At 40.3% G+C, this 15778-nt stretch overlaps 1 protein-coding gene across 1 annotated transcript in view; it reads right to left on the reverse strand.

The window, feature by feature from the left end:
• Positions 1 to 273: 273 nt before the first annotated feature.
• Positions 274 to 15778, reverse strand: part of EYA4 (EYA transcriptional coactivator and phosphatase 4) — a 401958-nt gene continuing 386453 nt past the window's right edge. The window contains 6 exon segments of the mRNA XM_030198463.1: positions 274 to 1157; positions 3441 to 3541; positions 6365 to 6486; positions 10146 to 10260; positions 13736 to 13896; positions 14003 to 14061. Coding sequence (XP_030054323.1) covers positions 1077 to 1157; positions 3441 to 3541; positions 6365 to 6486; positions 10146 to 10260; positions 13736 to 13896; positions 14003 to 14061 — 639 coding nt within the window. The 3' untranslated portion in view covers positions 274 to 1076.

Below are 15778 nucleotides of genomic sequence, written 5' to 3' on the forward strand. Positions count from 1 at the left end.
TTTAGAATGTGGTTCCTTTCTAACTAACAATTTTGATTCATCAGATGAGCTCCGCATTATGAGAAATTCATCTTGACAAATGCTTGTTTCTAGATCACTGCATAACATAATTGTTTGATGAGTGCTAAAATAAAACAATGCGTGAGACTGAATAACAAGTGTTCAGATGTTTTGTGTGTGTGTGTGTGTGTGTGGCACATCACTTTATCTCATGTTTTCAAAATAATCAAGTGTGACTGCACTGCAGACATTACAATTATTTCAGTATTCAAATAAAAACACAAACTATCCTTTATTTTTTCATACTGCAATAGACACCTGCTTATGATGCAGCTCTTGCCCCTTGATAACTTGAAGTTGAAATTTGGTCATGTCAAAAAAATTATCACAAAATTTGATTTTTTTTTATCTACATATTTTTCTTTAACCAAAGTTACCTTGTAACACACAAACACAGTCTTGTCTTTAAGGCACAACACATCATTATGCACATTCTGACTGCCAAACTTATAAAAGAGACATTATTATATTTATTATATTCCCCTCCTCACCCCCCAAAAAAATGAAAACAACAAAAAAAATTGCACCCACTTCCAAAATCAGCTGCTAATAAAATCACAGTAAATTATTTTCATCAATAATTTACACAAATTACAAGTCTAGACACGATTGTCATGATACAGTCTGAGTGCATTCTAATTCAGATTTTCTGGGTTAGGTACGCCAACGTCTGATTCAAACCTCAGTGCTGAGAATATATCCCATATTGAGGAATGTTGAACACCACCTTGTCAGTTGGAAAGCGTGCGCTGATGCTTTACCATTGAGAGAATCCTGAACAATGGCTGTTCACTCCGAGTAGGGCTCATTGTGTTTTCACGTTGCATATGTAAGACCATTGAGTGTCCTTACGCTGCACTACAGTTTACACTCCTTTCCGCAATCTGAATTCTTCCTTCTGGAATTTTCCCTTCTTAAGACAATCCATATGTGTAAAGCCAGAGGGGTCAAATCACACATGAAAATTCAGTGTACTTGAAATATTAGAAAAAAGGATTTCCCGCCATAGAGCCCAGTTATAAATATTCTAGTTCCAGTGCTTGATGTAGAGCCAAGAGGTCTGAATGACTTGATATCCTCCAGAAAGGCATGTTGTGCTGTGCAAAAAAAAAATCAAGGTGAAAAAGGATCAAAAGTGTCCTTTGGATAACATATCATTTGGATTATGAAATTAATACAATTCTCCTCTATTATTAAAAGTGTTTTACAAAGAAACATTTGTTGTTCATTATATTTGTACATGCATTATAACAACCAGAGTTTATGCAACGCAGCTCCCTTGTTCTGCAGATTATAACCTAATACCATTATCATTATGTATTCTTATTTACTCAGAGAATGAAACAAGTTACTTTGTCATACTAAAAGCTAAGATGACACGATTAAGAGAAACAGATTTACAAGAAAATTTCACTTAGCAGTTTATAGGGCTAAAGTTATAAACTCTGACTAGCAACAAATTGTGATCTAATAGCCAGACACATGTAGAACCCTGAGATCTAATTCTGACAAGATGACCTTGCAGAGATGCTGTTGTGTCTGCTCAAGCTCATTTCTTCCCCGGCTATGTTGGTTCTAGGACCCTTTATTTTTTTTAACCCTCTCAAATCCCACCTCAAAACCAAATTCTTTTCAAAGTGCTTTTCTCATCTCCATGCCCATTATACACGCTGTTAACCTCCCACCCATTTTTACATAGCTTTCCCACCATCACTGTCGCCTAAATCCATTGGAGGTATACTCCTACAAGTTTTTGTGACTATTTCATTATTTACATTTTGCATATCGTGTTTCATGTGAGTAAGTCATGTTTTTCACCCACTCCCTACTCCCTAATTAATATAGAGCCACGGCACAGCTCAAAAACCAAGCAATTCATGTGTTCATCACATAGCAAATGTAGAGTATGCATATGATACTTATTGTTGTCTTTCCAATGTTTACTGATTATATTCATGAAAAAGGCAAGTCTGTTATCAATTTTCAGTATATTTCTACTCAATATGTGGGCAGTGTCAAAGGCACCATTGACAGGTAGATGCTTAGGTGCACTAGGCATTCTATAAGGTAATGTCTAAGTATCATAACACCTAACTGCAAGGGAGGTATATATATGGGTGGGGCATAGGCAAGCCATGGGTGTGTCTCCAGGTATATGCATAGGGGTAAATTCTATAAATGGTGCCTAAATAATTGGCACAAAACCCCTCACTTAAACGATATTCTACAGGCTGTACCTAAAGTTCAGTGCAGTTTATAGAATACATGTGTAAGTAGAAAGTCACACGTAAATTTAGGTGTGGCCATTTGCACCAACGAAAACATGGTGCAAATGCCTGTGCCTAAATTTATGCACAGAGCATCATTATTCTGTAATTATGCGTGCAACTCAAAGCCACATTCTTGTTCCACCCAGAAATGTCCACGACCCTCCCATTTCCATGCCCCCTTTTTTGGAATGCGTGTAAATTTTAGATGTGGATCCTGTGCCTAACTTTATAGGTGTTGATCCCACTTGAATCTAATTAGTGCCAATAATTCTTTGTTAAAAATCCAATTATTGGCACTAATTGGCATGTTATTCAATTAAATCGTGCCACAGATCAGAAACGCGCCTAAATTTGCCAATTGACGTAAGAGGGCACACTTAAACATGCTTAATTACACCAATGTTCTATAATGGAATCTTGGCACCAAGATGCTGTTATAGAATTGGCGCTAAGTACAGGCATTTGGGCACCTAGATTGAGGTGTAAATGTACAGAATTGCCACCTATATGTTTACACCAGGCTTCTCCAAGTTCAGTCCTCTAGGACTATAAACAGGCCAGAATTTTAGAATGTCCCAATAAATATGAATGAATATGCAAATCTCTTTCATGCATATACATTAGGGCTATCTTAAAAGTCTTGCCTATTTGCTGCTCGAACTTGGACAAATCTGGTTTATACCATGGCTGTACAACATGCCTGAGATCTCTGTTCTGCTATTTATAAAGGTTTGCACTAAGATTTTACCCCCCCCCCCACCCCATCTACTAAGCCATGCTATCAATGCCGACACAGCCCAAAGTGAATGGGCTGTGTAGGCATTAATGCACGGCAGCTGATTGCGTGACTCAGTAAACAGGGAGGTAAATGACACACCATTTAATTCCCTTCTTATCAGGCGGATCTAAAAGCAGAAACTAATTGAGTGTCACCATATTTTCTAAACATCTGATGCTGGGATGTTCTGCCGGAGAGTGACCATACTCTTCTGGCACTAATTGTTCATACCATCTCTAAATTTGCCATTCTACAAAAGCCAAGGAAATGCAACCAAATGAGGCTTGAATTAGTATCTGCATATCACACCAGTAGTTTGTGAGACGCTTTACCTTTTTTGCTGCCTGTTCTTCTTCTACACCATCCCCAATTACAACATACACTACTTTTCTGCCAAACCTTTGCATTATTCGTTCAAAGCAACTTTCTTTCCCTGGAAGATAAATGAGATAAAGAGTTCAGCATGAAGTTACCTGGGTAGCTGCATGCTCCTCATCTCGGGCATCTCCAATCACAACATAAGTTATGTTAGTGCCAAACCTGGACACTATACGCTCAAAACAGCTTTCTTTCCCTGAAAAACAATGTACGGCTTATTCTGCGAGACATTGTGGGTTTCAGTTATCCTGAAGATACAAATCTGGGCAGCTCAAATCTTCTTGAACCATTCCCAGCCTTTGTCTAATATTGAATGAGAACACAAAAGAGGGGTCAAATTTCTTGCCAGACAAGGCTGATTTCTTTCCTGAAGCAGTGTGTTGCAAGCCAGGCCTGGAGTAACCCCCTAGCAGGGACCAAAATTCAGCCTGCGGTGGTCATTATTTGTGAAAAAGTTGGCCACCATCATTAAAAATGTAGGGGACACTAGAAATTAAGCACCAGATTTACGCTTGCTGAGTGCTATCCTATGAAAACACTTATGCACATGTTTTTATAGAATAGTAGCGTAAGTTGGAAGACATGTACCTACAGTTAGACACGCCTACTTTCACCATTTCAACAGTAGGTGTAAACACGCACACCTAAATGCAGCATTCGAGCAGGAAACTTAACAGTATTCTATAAGCTAACCCCCTAATTCTATAAAAGTCACAGAAATTGTGTGCGCATATTTGGGTGCACACCCAACTTGCATGCAATTTAATTGCCTAACAAGCTCATTAGCCCCAATAATTGGCTTTTTAACAAGCAATTATTGGCACTAATTAGGTTTAATTCGCATTTATGTGCGTAACTTTAGGCATGGATTTATGCATGATCTAAAAAAGAGGGTGTGAAAATAGGCGAGTCATGGGTGTAGGGAGCATTTCTAAAACTTATGTGCATACAAGGGACAAGGGAGGTGGTTAGTGACCACTCTGGTGGTCATCTGGTCATTTAGGGCACATTTTTGTGGCTTGGCCGTAAAAATAAAAAGGACCAAGTCGGCCAGTTGGGGACGCCCAAAATCGGCTTTCGATTATGCCGATTTGGGTGACCCTGAGAGAAGGACACCCATCTCCTGATTTGTGTCAAAAGATGGGCGCCCTTCTCTTTTGAAAATAAGCCTGATAGTATACTACTTACAATGTCAACACAATACGTAATAGAACATTTTAATAGCGTAGGGTATAAGCAAAGAAGGAGTATATAGATAGGTAAGAGAATAAGAGGAGTTAGAAAACAAGGGGACTAATTTAAAGAAAATTGCACATGAGGTCAGAGAGGTGATTAAATATTATCTGACCTGCATTAATATTTTTTTTGTTACATTTGTACTCCATGCTTTCCCACTCATGGCAGGCTCAATGTGGTTTACATAGGGCAATGGAGGGTTAAGTACCTGTACCTGAAGTGAGAATCAAACTCAGTTCCTCAGGACCAAAGTCCACCACCCTAACCACTAGGCCACTCTAGTCAGCAGTGATAGTCATATTGCTAACTAGATAGCTAACTGACCAAAGTTGGGACAGCTTGAAAACAATAGCGACAATGATCACTGAACCAATCAGGTGAATGCTATCAATCCAATCAATCCATGGGCTACATTTGTTTAGAAAAACGAGGATGCCTTACTGTAGCATTTCCCCCTTTCACTCGTAGAATTCAGTAGCACATTTCTAGCCACTTCCCCCTAACTATGAAATCTCAATTGACCTAAATGAATCATAGCTATAGCAATGGGAAGATACAGCATAGAACTGCTGAATTCAGAGCGCCATAGGCAGAAACATGTTATTAAAAAAAGTTCCATTAATCATACAGAATGTCAGCCTGCCTATTTTTCTATATCTACTTAGATTTCAACACCACTCCTTTCCAAGTACCTAGAGCAATTTTCAAGATTAATCAAGTTACATCAAGCCTAACCATTGGCTTGACTTCCAAAGCCTGGAATCGTACCCTAGTTTACTGGCAAAAACAAGGGCTTTTCTACCAGCCTTCCTTCTCAGCAGATTTCCTCCATTGCTATAATGATCTGACCCAAAGACGTGTGATAACAGGAGATGGCATGATGTCACACGGCTGAAGCCAGCCTCTACCCCTATCCAAGGAGGTTTTAATCTCTCCAATTCAACCACTGCCATCTTGGTACACCCAAGACAATGAAATTGATAGGGCGACAAGCTCTACCTGCTGGCTTCAGCCCACATAATGAAGACTCATGCCATCTCCTGTTATTAAACCTCTTTGATCACACCCAAGACAATGAAACTGATAGGGTGGCAAGCTCCACCTACTGGCTTCAGCCTACATAATGAGTCAGATAGGTTCATGCCGTCTCCTGTTATCAAACCTTCTTGATGATTCTTTTGCCCTATAACTCTATCAGGCTTATTTTTTTTTTTTTTGGGAGGGGGGGGGGGGGGGTAAATATCTTTATTAGCAAATCAGAAGAAGTACAATATAATATAATTCCAAAACTTTAACAAGCAATTCCACATCAAAGAACATTTGTTTCATCATGGTGCCCTCACTTTTATAGGAAAACCTTTGTAACTTTTCAAGAAAAACAACAAGAAACAAGCAATACCAATGATAGTTTTTCAAGCACAGGCAGCTCTTTCATCTGTTCCATTTTATTATTATCATCATTATTATGACTCTTATTACTGCTATTTCATGACAAAGAATTGGTACTTCAGTTTACTCAAACAGCAGCAAAATAGAAACGTTTATTTGCAATGCACTCGTGTACAGGTTAATTGCATGTTTTCTTAATTAAACAACCCTCCACCTCCCATCTCCCCTCAAAAAAAGAAAAAGGGTTTCTTACCTATTTTAGTTGCACTATAAATATTTTCAATAGGAAAAGCGCCACCTAAACTATACAGCAGGACTTTTGCAAGTGCGGGAACAAGCTGTGTTGTCGTTACCAAGACATTTACACAGTTACTTCTAAAAAATAAAGCAGTTTTAAAAAGGTGTTGTTAGCAAACTGCTAAGATCTGCATAACAGCCCCATCATAAAACAAGTGAATAGCTCCTCCCCCACACACAAAAAAAACCCAACACAAGCAGTTTGTAAAACGTATGGGGATTGCCATTTCTGTTTTAGAGTGCCTTTTAGTGCAGTGGTTCCCAAACTGTTCCTTCAGATGTCCTACAGATCTGGCTTTCTGCATACCCATAATAGAGGAAATGTTTAAAAGCAATTTCTGCATGTTAGATTGTAAGCTCTTTGAGCAGGGACTGTCTTTCTTCTATGTTTGTGCAGCGCTGCGTACGCCTTGTAGCGCTATAGAAATGCTGAATAGTAGTAGTAGTAGTAGTAGTAGTTATGCATGCAAATAGGTGTTTATAGAACTGAATGTATGACATATGCATAATGGTACAAGTGTACAGGCTGTATGTGCAATTTTACCCAGACTGAGCTGAGACATTCCTGGGGATGGAGTTGATTACTGCTTTGCATTTATCCACATTGCAGGTCCAGCATACCCTGCTGCTATCATGGCCAAGTGCATATATATACCTGTAGGTTCTGAGCAATGATTGTGGGGCCTACACTGCAATGCAGGATGGCAAGGGGTGCAAACTATCCAGTACTGATGACTTGACTGTTATATATCTAATACCCAATAAGTGATTTAGAACAAGTAAGAACTGTGACAGTTTGAAAGGGGGGTTGTAGGGGGCTTTAGCTGGGGAGGAAGGGCCTGAGTAAGTCTTAAGCCAATAGCTGTTGCAGTGTGTATGAAGGACCTCTCTGGTATGGCTTGGTCTGGTTTCCACTTGGTCTCACTTGTTCTCAGCGAGGCAACAGCCTGGTTGACCCTCACCGCCGTTGTGGTTCAGTGTGCAGGGCTGGCAGTCTTGAGTAAACTGCCCAGTGATACCTGCCATAAAAGATTCCTTGATAGGACTTGCTTCCCTAGGGCATGCTGTTTTTGTAAATGCCATATAATCCTTGCTTCAGGCTCTTCCTTTTTGTTCTCTGGGAATATGGACGACTGTAGGGAAACTAGGGTACCTACATTTGAATCCTTCCTCGATGATTAATAAAAGCTGTGCCCGATCACTCTGTATTTGGTGGTGAACCATGATTCAAAAGGGGCTTGGGCAAGAACCAGGTTGTTTTTCATACTGACAGGTTCATTTTTTCTCTGAATTGCATTGTTTAGAGATGACAGTTCAACAGAAAGCCAAGCGAAAAAAATGGAGCCAAAAAACCTCTCTCAGATGGTGTCCACAACAAAGACTTTATTCAAATCGGTAAAATCAGCGACCCGACACGTCATGTTTCATCCCTATCGGCCTGCGTCAGGGGTCTAGGAATTTGCTAAACCATATATATTCATAGATCAGTTGGATAACAGCCAAACCTCATATGGTTTCGCAATGAAACTCACAAGAAACAAATTAACAAATTCCTAGACCCCTGATGCAGGCTGATAGGGCCGAAACACGACTCGTATCGGGTCGCTGATTTTACGATTTGAATATAAAGTCTTTGTTGTGGACACCATCTGAGAGAGGTTTTTTGGCTCCATGTTTTTCGCTTGGCATTTGATCTTCAGTGGAGCGGTTACCTTCTGTTGGCGAGTTCAACAGAAAGGGCATAAACTCATAAGACTATCACATTCATAAAACAGTATAGACTGTATCAATGGATCACATACAGGGCAACATTCAGTAAATGACACCCAAATTTAGGTGCCAGAAAGTCCATGCTAAACCTGTATTCTATAAAGGGCACTCTGTGCCAAGAGCCCTTTTACAGAATAGTGCACAGCACTGATTTCTGTGCCACTTTGAGCATGAGGACTTACACTTGCTGAAACTTGCTGCAAATCCTGTCATGCAAGTTGGGAATAGGAATTCTAGAACACTGCACCTAAAGTTCTGGAATGCTCCTGACATGCCCCATTCCACTCCCATGGCCATACCCCCTTTTTGGGTTGCACACGAGACACTTGGGAAGTCCAAATTAATGCCAATGACTGATTAACTCCCTACCCATCTTCAAATCATTGCTCAAATCCCACCTCTTCAATGTCGCCTTCGGCACCTAATCACTACACCTCCTCTCAGGAAATCTGAACTACCCCAACTTGACATTTCGTCCTTTAGATTGTAAGCTCTTCTGAGCAGGGACTGTCCTTATTTGTTAATTTGTACAGCGCTGCGTAACCCTAGTAGCGCTCTAGAAATGTTAAGTAGTAGTAGTAGTAGTATTAACTAATTAATCTGAAAGTGCAACTGCCCTGTGTGCCCAAAAACCTGCAGTGTAAGCATCAAGAATTACATAATATTGCAGCTGGGAACAACTAGTTTTTCTTTCAGATTTCCTTGTAAATGTGTTATCAGGGGAATAAGCTGAGCTTTTTGACCTTTTAGAGATGAAGTCCTTTTTACTAGGAAAGTGTTTCATCTTTGTTTTGTATATTATATTACTGAACCCCACTTTGAACTGTGGATTGAACAGGTAATAAACAATTTTAAATAAAATTAAATCAATCAATCAATAAACAAAAAGGACCTTTAACTAAGCCACGGTAGACGCTAGCGCATGCCAACATTCACTAAAAAGCACTGCTGTGGGATGCACTGCAGCATCCCGCAGTAGTGTGCCGATCACCACGCGCTAATCCCGTGCTAAAAATAGCTTTTATATTTTGACGCAGGAGGCGTGTCTATGGGTGGAGAGCAGGCTAAACGGGTAATTCAGGTACATTGCTGCACACTGCCCGATTAGCACGGGAGTAGCTCAGGAGCCTTTAAGGGCTCCCGTGGTAATGGCCACATGCTAATTGGGAAAGTAGCTCATGGCCATTACAGGAAGATATACATTTATGGCCATTTTACCACTGTGCTAAAAATGGCCACAGCATTTGTGAAACCCACATGCTACAAACAGTGCCAGTCACTTTTGAGGACGGCTTAGTAAAAGGGCTCCAAAATGATATTGCTATGAGTATGATTTTAATTTCTTTTCTTTACTGTTACTGAAGGTAACTTTGGTGAGGTAATTATAGTATTAGTGTTTCTGATTTATATTATTATTATTTTATTCCTTCTGCCCCCATCTATTGAAGAGTGGGAGATCTGGTTTAGTGGTCAAAGTACACAGTTTCTATTGTCTAATTTTTAACAATTATAGAATAAAGTAAAAACATGTTACAAAATTAAAAAAAACTGTTTATTTGACCACTAACCCAGATCTCCCACTTCTCAATGGATGAGGCAGAATGTGAGGATCTCCAATACTTTATCAAATTCACAAATCACAAGTTTTACACATTTCTTAATGTTAACATCTGATTACTATAATCTGGAACTACACAAAGCAGTAACCAAGCAATTTAAATCAGAATATTGGCTAGCTCATGATAGTTACCAATAAGAGGAGAAGTTACCAACATGGGCTACTGTTAAGATGGGTTATTTTGCCACAAGTCATGCTATTTAGCACAGGGACTCATTGCATAATATGTGACCGTGTGCTGGAATAACCTGATTTGTGGTAAAATAATCCAATTTAACAGTAGTCCACAGTGATAACTTCTCCTCTTATTTGCATTCTAAAAACATAATCATAGCAATGAAATACCCACCTTGTACTAATAATCGATAATGATTTAAGTGCATTTGTCAGCCAGGAGTCTGTCAGGGCTTCAATCTCTGCTCTTAACTGAAGCCACACCTCTCGCTTTGCAGGACCAAGGAGGCCTGGCACATAACACATAAAAGGAAAAAGAAGCACAAGGGAAATTCAGCCTTAGTTTCACCTTCTAATACAGCATTTACAGCACTTGAAATCTGGATGTACTCCCTTGGACAGCGTGATAATGAATGCATGTTCCTGTTTTTGTTCTGTATGTTTCCACTTGCTTCTCTGCAATAGCTAGGATGCTATGAGTTTTCTTTCACAGCTGCTCAGGGACTGTACCCCTTCTAACCATCTCCCAGGTGAAGTCTGCTGAACATGTAACACCAGTCTGATCAGTAGGCATTGCTATTGTGAGATTCCCAATCCCCTCTCCCCCCACACCAGGGCTGTGGACAGTGTTATCATGGTTATAAATAAAGCGAACCTTTCTTTTTCCATAGATTGTAAATGTTTGTATTTTAATTGAATTATGTTGTTCTTATCTGGGTCTTAATTTCTTTTTTCTATCTTTATTGTTTTTCTTAGAAATACAAACCAGTTTGGTCTTATGAGAGACAGAAGCTGGGTTGGGGAATGGAACCTGGATCTGCTTTATGGCAGGCCAGCCCCAACACGAACCAAAACAACACTTTCCAAAAATGTGATGATCTGGCTGTATTGAATACTAGTAAAATTACTAATGTTTTTCCCTTGAATTTGTTTTGAATTGGATTTGCACAATGTGGTTACCCATGGTAACACATTATGGGGCTCATTTTCAAAACAGAAAAAACATCCCAAAAGTGGCAGATGGATTTTTTTTTTTTGCCAAAACGTCCAAATTGCTATTTTTGAAACTCGGTTTTAAAGAAGGTTTTCTATGCAGTTCATATGCAGTGCATCCAAATCACAAGGGAGCAGGATTTGGGTGCTCCCCAAAGGTTTTCCTCCATAATGGAACAAAGTAAAAATGTCCAGGGCTAAAAGTTAGATGCGTTGGTCTAGACCTGTTTCAATCACGACTAAATCGCAAAACGTTGCCCTAAATGACCACTGGAGAGATTAAGGCATAACCCTCCCTTGCTCTGCCACTGGTCACTGACTCCTTCCCACTCCCAAAAGACGTGAAAGATACAGTACGTACCAGCCTCTATGAGAGCTTCATATATTATGGCCAGTCCTATTAGAGCAGCAAAGAGGTCTCTGGAGTAGCTTTGTGGTCAGTGCACTGCACTGTGGAGAAGGGGACCCAGGCCCATATCCCACTTTAACTGTTACATTTGTGGTAGAAAGTATGAACTGTCCAAAACCTACCAAAATCCTACTAAACCCACACATAGGTGACACCTGCAAGCATAAGGGTTATTGTAATGATGTACAGTTAAGTGCAGTAGGTTTTTGGTGGGTTCTGGAGGGCTCACCATACAATAAAAGAGGGTAACAGTGAGATGTGTACCTGGGACCTTTTATATGAAGTTCACTGCAGTGCCCCCTAGGGTGCCCCACTGCTCTTCTGGGATGTCTGTGTGGCTAGTCTATTAAGAATGCAGCTCCCCCCCCCCCCCCCAATACATCCAAATGGTCTTGTTTTTGTAAATTTTTCCCTTGGACTTTTATTTTTTTTAAATCAACCAAAAAGATAGATACACTGACCACAAAAACATCCAGCAAATGTCCATTTTGAAACAAAACGTTGGACATTTTTCTGGTTTGAAAATGGCTGTGTTTGCTACTGATATTTTGGGTGTTTTCCAAAAAACTTCCAAAACCGGATTTAGATGTCATATCGAAAATGCCTCTCCACACCAGTTTTACTGGAATTGCACTAGATTCCAAATAAATTTTGTGTACAATTCAAGACACTTTAAAATCCTACAGGTCTGGAATTCTTTTGCGTTACAACACCTTGTCCTAGCTTATGCACCTGCTTGAGATTTATGATCGAACCAGCAGGTCTTGTGGTGCGTCCCTTCTTTGATCATGCTAAGAAGAAGCAATTCACTCATTTACATTCTTTTTCTTTTCTAGCTCCCAAAATATGTAATTTTCTTCCATTATCTTTGCAGCAGGAAAGTGATTTTCTTTCCTTTTATAAATATCTTAAGACAATTTTATTTTATAACCTTTTATATAATATAGGGGTGTTTTTAGCCTGTTGAGTACCTGATCTGTCTAATTACTAATGTTTTATTATTTGTCTTTGCATTGATCATTTTGAATTTCACTATACATATTTGATTATGAACTACCTAGAATTACTGTGATGGGCAGGTTAAGAAAAGTAACAAACTGAAATGAAACTTATCCCATATCCTTCCTCACAAAGCTGTAGCCATACTTGGGACATGCTTATTCAGAGAAGGTGAAACGGTATTGCACACCATAGGTGAACTTCCAGTCTTGCACTCCCTCTCAATTAACTTTCAGGTCTGTAATCCATCCCTCAAAGAAATCATGTTTATGAAATTAAGAGCCCTCTTTACTAAGCCACGTTTTAGGCATGCTAGCGTTTTTAGCATGTGCAAAAAATTAGCTTGCATTAATGCTAGAGACACCCATATATTCCTATAGGTGTCTCTAGCATTAGCGCGTACTAAAAACGCTAGCACACCTTATTAATTAGGGCCATTAAATTGTAGTGTGAGATTTTGTGTGTGTGTGTGTGTGTGTATCACACACACAAATAAAGAGGACAATTTATCCAGGAACACGGGCTCTTTAAAAACCATCCATCCTTCCTGCAGTTAAACATATATATTAATTACTACTGGAGGAATTCTGCCCTACTGCACAATGCAGAATTTGCACAGAATTCCCCACCTCTGCAGACTGCGCAGAATTCTGCCTTTCCCAGCTGCCTTCCTCCCCCCTGCACATTCACTGGCTTCAGCACAGCACAAGGAAGAGTTGCACAGCAGCATATTGGGCTGCTTCCTGCTCCTCTGCCACCTGGATCCCTGGTGGTTCCTGCCATGTGGCTCAAAGGAATAGTCATGGGAATGAGGTGGTTTATAGGAAGGTGCATGGAAAACTGCTACGCTGTTGTGGTGGTGGAGGGAGGGTATTTTAATGGGGGAATTCTAGACAAGAGAATTGCTAATAAATTGTGCAGAATTTCACGATTTTCAAGGTTTTTTGCACAAACGTTTCAATGCTTTTGCACAGAATTCCCCCTGGAGCAATTTATATTGAGTTTGTGTGTCTGTCAGGACCTATTGCTTTGCTCTGACAGTAGCTGCTGTTTGCTGCCCTTCCAGAAGCTGCAGCCCTATTCAATTGCCAAACGGTTGGGCCGGCCCAGTGTTTATCAAAGTTTTTCCTAAGTGCGCAATGACTTCCCTATCCCACACTTGCATTAGAAACTCTGCAGTTCATTCTCTGACCTCATACAACACAGTCACATGTCATCATGCCAAATCATCCAGCCATTCAAGCTCCTCTGCTATCAATCTAGATTCTCCTGTTGTACTTCTGTATTGATATGGAGAGTCACACCTTAATAGAACTCAAACATAAAATAATCTTTTTTGCTTACTACAAAAGAGACCAACATACCTCCCACATTGTTCTTGTACGTATTATAGAGTTCTTTTACTCGTCGATAACGGAAAGCTAGCTTCCTCATCCAATCAACTCCTCCTCTTACACCGGTTGGCAAACAGAGGTTGGTACTGCTTGCCGCTGCGTGGAATCCATCAGTTGCAAAACTGTATGTACTTGAGAAAGACAAAGCAGATGCCAAATAAGCAAATGAACACTTCTCGCTGTTCTGAACAGGCCAATTCATTAGGCAAATATTTGTACATTCATAACCTTCTTTACCTCAGGTCTTGCCCATTATCGTCTGAGGAAACATCGTCTATATGAACTTGATCACATTCCTGTGAAAACACATCATTTTGGGTGTAAGTTTTCAAAGCTGTTAATGACACTTAATCCCTTTCAGGTGATCAGAGAAGTAAAGGAGAATGTTTGAAAACTGGGCTGTGCTTGAATGCCCTACTTTGCCCAAATAAGCGTTTCTGCTTATGTGTGTTTATTCGCTGAGCCAGCAGGCGGCAGTGTCTACCTAGTTTTACACTAATGGTCTACTCTCTGCTTCTTTTTTCTTTCCATATACAGGATGCTGGAAATGTAAGGTACAAGAAACTAAAGTCAACCATAGAAGTACTGCACCACTTTCTCATTTAGGGTGTCATTTATATACCATTTTGCATCTGATATTAGGTGCCAAGTGCATGTATATGTTATAATGCATCACTCCATAGTAGCTCTCTATAACAGAAATCCCATGTAAAGTTAATCTTGCATTAAAGAAGGTTATTAGTCCTTTAGATTGTAGTGGGCAGACCAGCAATTATATACTTTTGAATTCAGACATCAAAGACCACTACAACTCTGCAAACTACACAGATTGTTATTCTCTAGGGGGTCCTTTTACTAAGGTGTGCTGAAAAATGGCTTGCAGTAGTGTAGGCACAGGCTTTGGGCACACGCTGATCCATTTTTCAGCGCACCTGTAAAAAAGGCCTTTTAAAAAAATATTACCGAAAATGGACGTGCTGCAAAATCAAAATTGCCGCACATCCAGTTTGGGTCTGCGACTTTACCGCCAGCCATTGACCTAGCGGTAAATTCTCACACGGTAACCGGGCAGTAATGACCTATGCAGGTCAAATGCCACTTGGCGCGCATCTGAAAATATTTTTTGACCGTGCATATCGGATGCGCACCAATAATGAAATTACCGCAAGAGCCATGTGCAGGACGTCAGACTCAGAAACAGAACGAAGCCTTGCGCCGGAAGAAGAGGACCTCGGATGGCGGGGGTTGGAGTCCCCCGCCAGCAAAGGGAGGCGACGGCGGGTTGGCGGAGGGAGGGGAGTCGAGAGGGTCGTCGGCAGGGGGTTCCAGGGCTAAATCTACAGGGGCCCAGGCCCCCGTGGCCCCACGTAGCTACGCCACTGCGCTCATCTGTGAGCTTGGACCAGTGGGAATTTTTAATGGGAACTTTCTAACAGAGCACTTCACTGCATTTCACAGCTGATTAAGTTCCAAGGTAAAAAGAAAATAAAACATATTTTTTTAAGGAATATGCTTTTGCACACTGCTTACATTCCATCTGACAGCAGTTAAAGCAGAATCGCTGCAGAATGCCATGGGTCTTATTTTTTTAAACCATTTTAAAGACAAGTTTAACTTTTGAAATAGGACTTAGTAAAGGGAGCTCTGAATTTTTGAGTTTGCGGAGTCAGCTAACACATAGCCGGTTAAAATGGAATGCGATACTCAGCACTTAACCGGCTATGGGTTACCACATAAAGATAGGACTGACTTTTATGCAGTCCTATTTATGCAGTTAACCTGGACGGTTAAGTGTTGACTCCACCCCCCCAAACCCCCCAAAATAGCTAGTGTACAGCGCTGCATACGTCTAGTAGCGCTATAGAAATGATAAGTAGTAGTAGTAGCAGTTTTCAGTGCAGTGCTAACCACCTAGGTGTAACTGAAAATAAGCAGCTAGCCCAGATGAATTAACCAGCCAGGAGCAATTTCTGGCCAGTTAAATTGCGTTATGTATTGACCCATCTATGCGTA

The sequence above is a fragment of the Microcaecilia unicolor genome, chromosome 3 (genome assembly GCF_901765095.1).
Source record: "Microcaecilia unicolor chromosome 3, aMicUni1.1, whole genome shotgun sequence".
Lineage (NCBI taxonomy): Eukaryota > Metazoa > Chordata > Amphibia > Gymnophiona > Siphonopidae > Microcaecilia > Microcaecilia unicolor.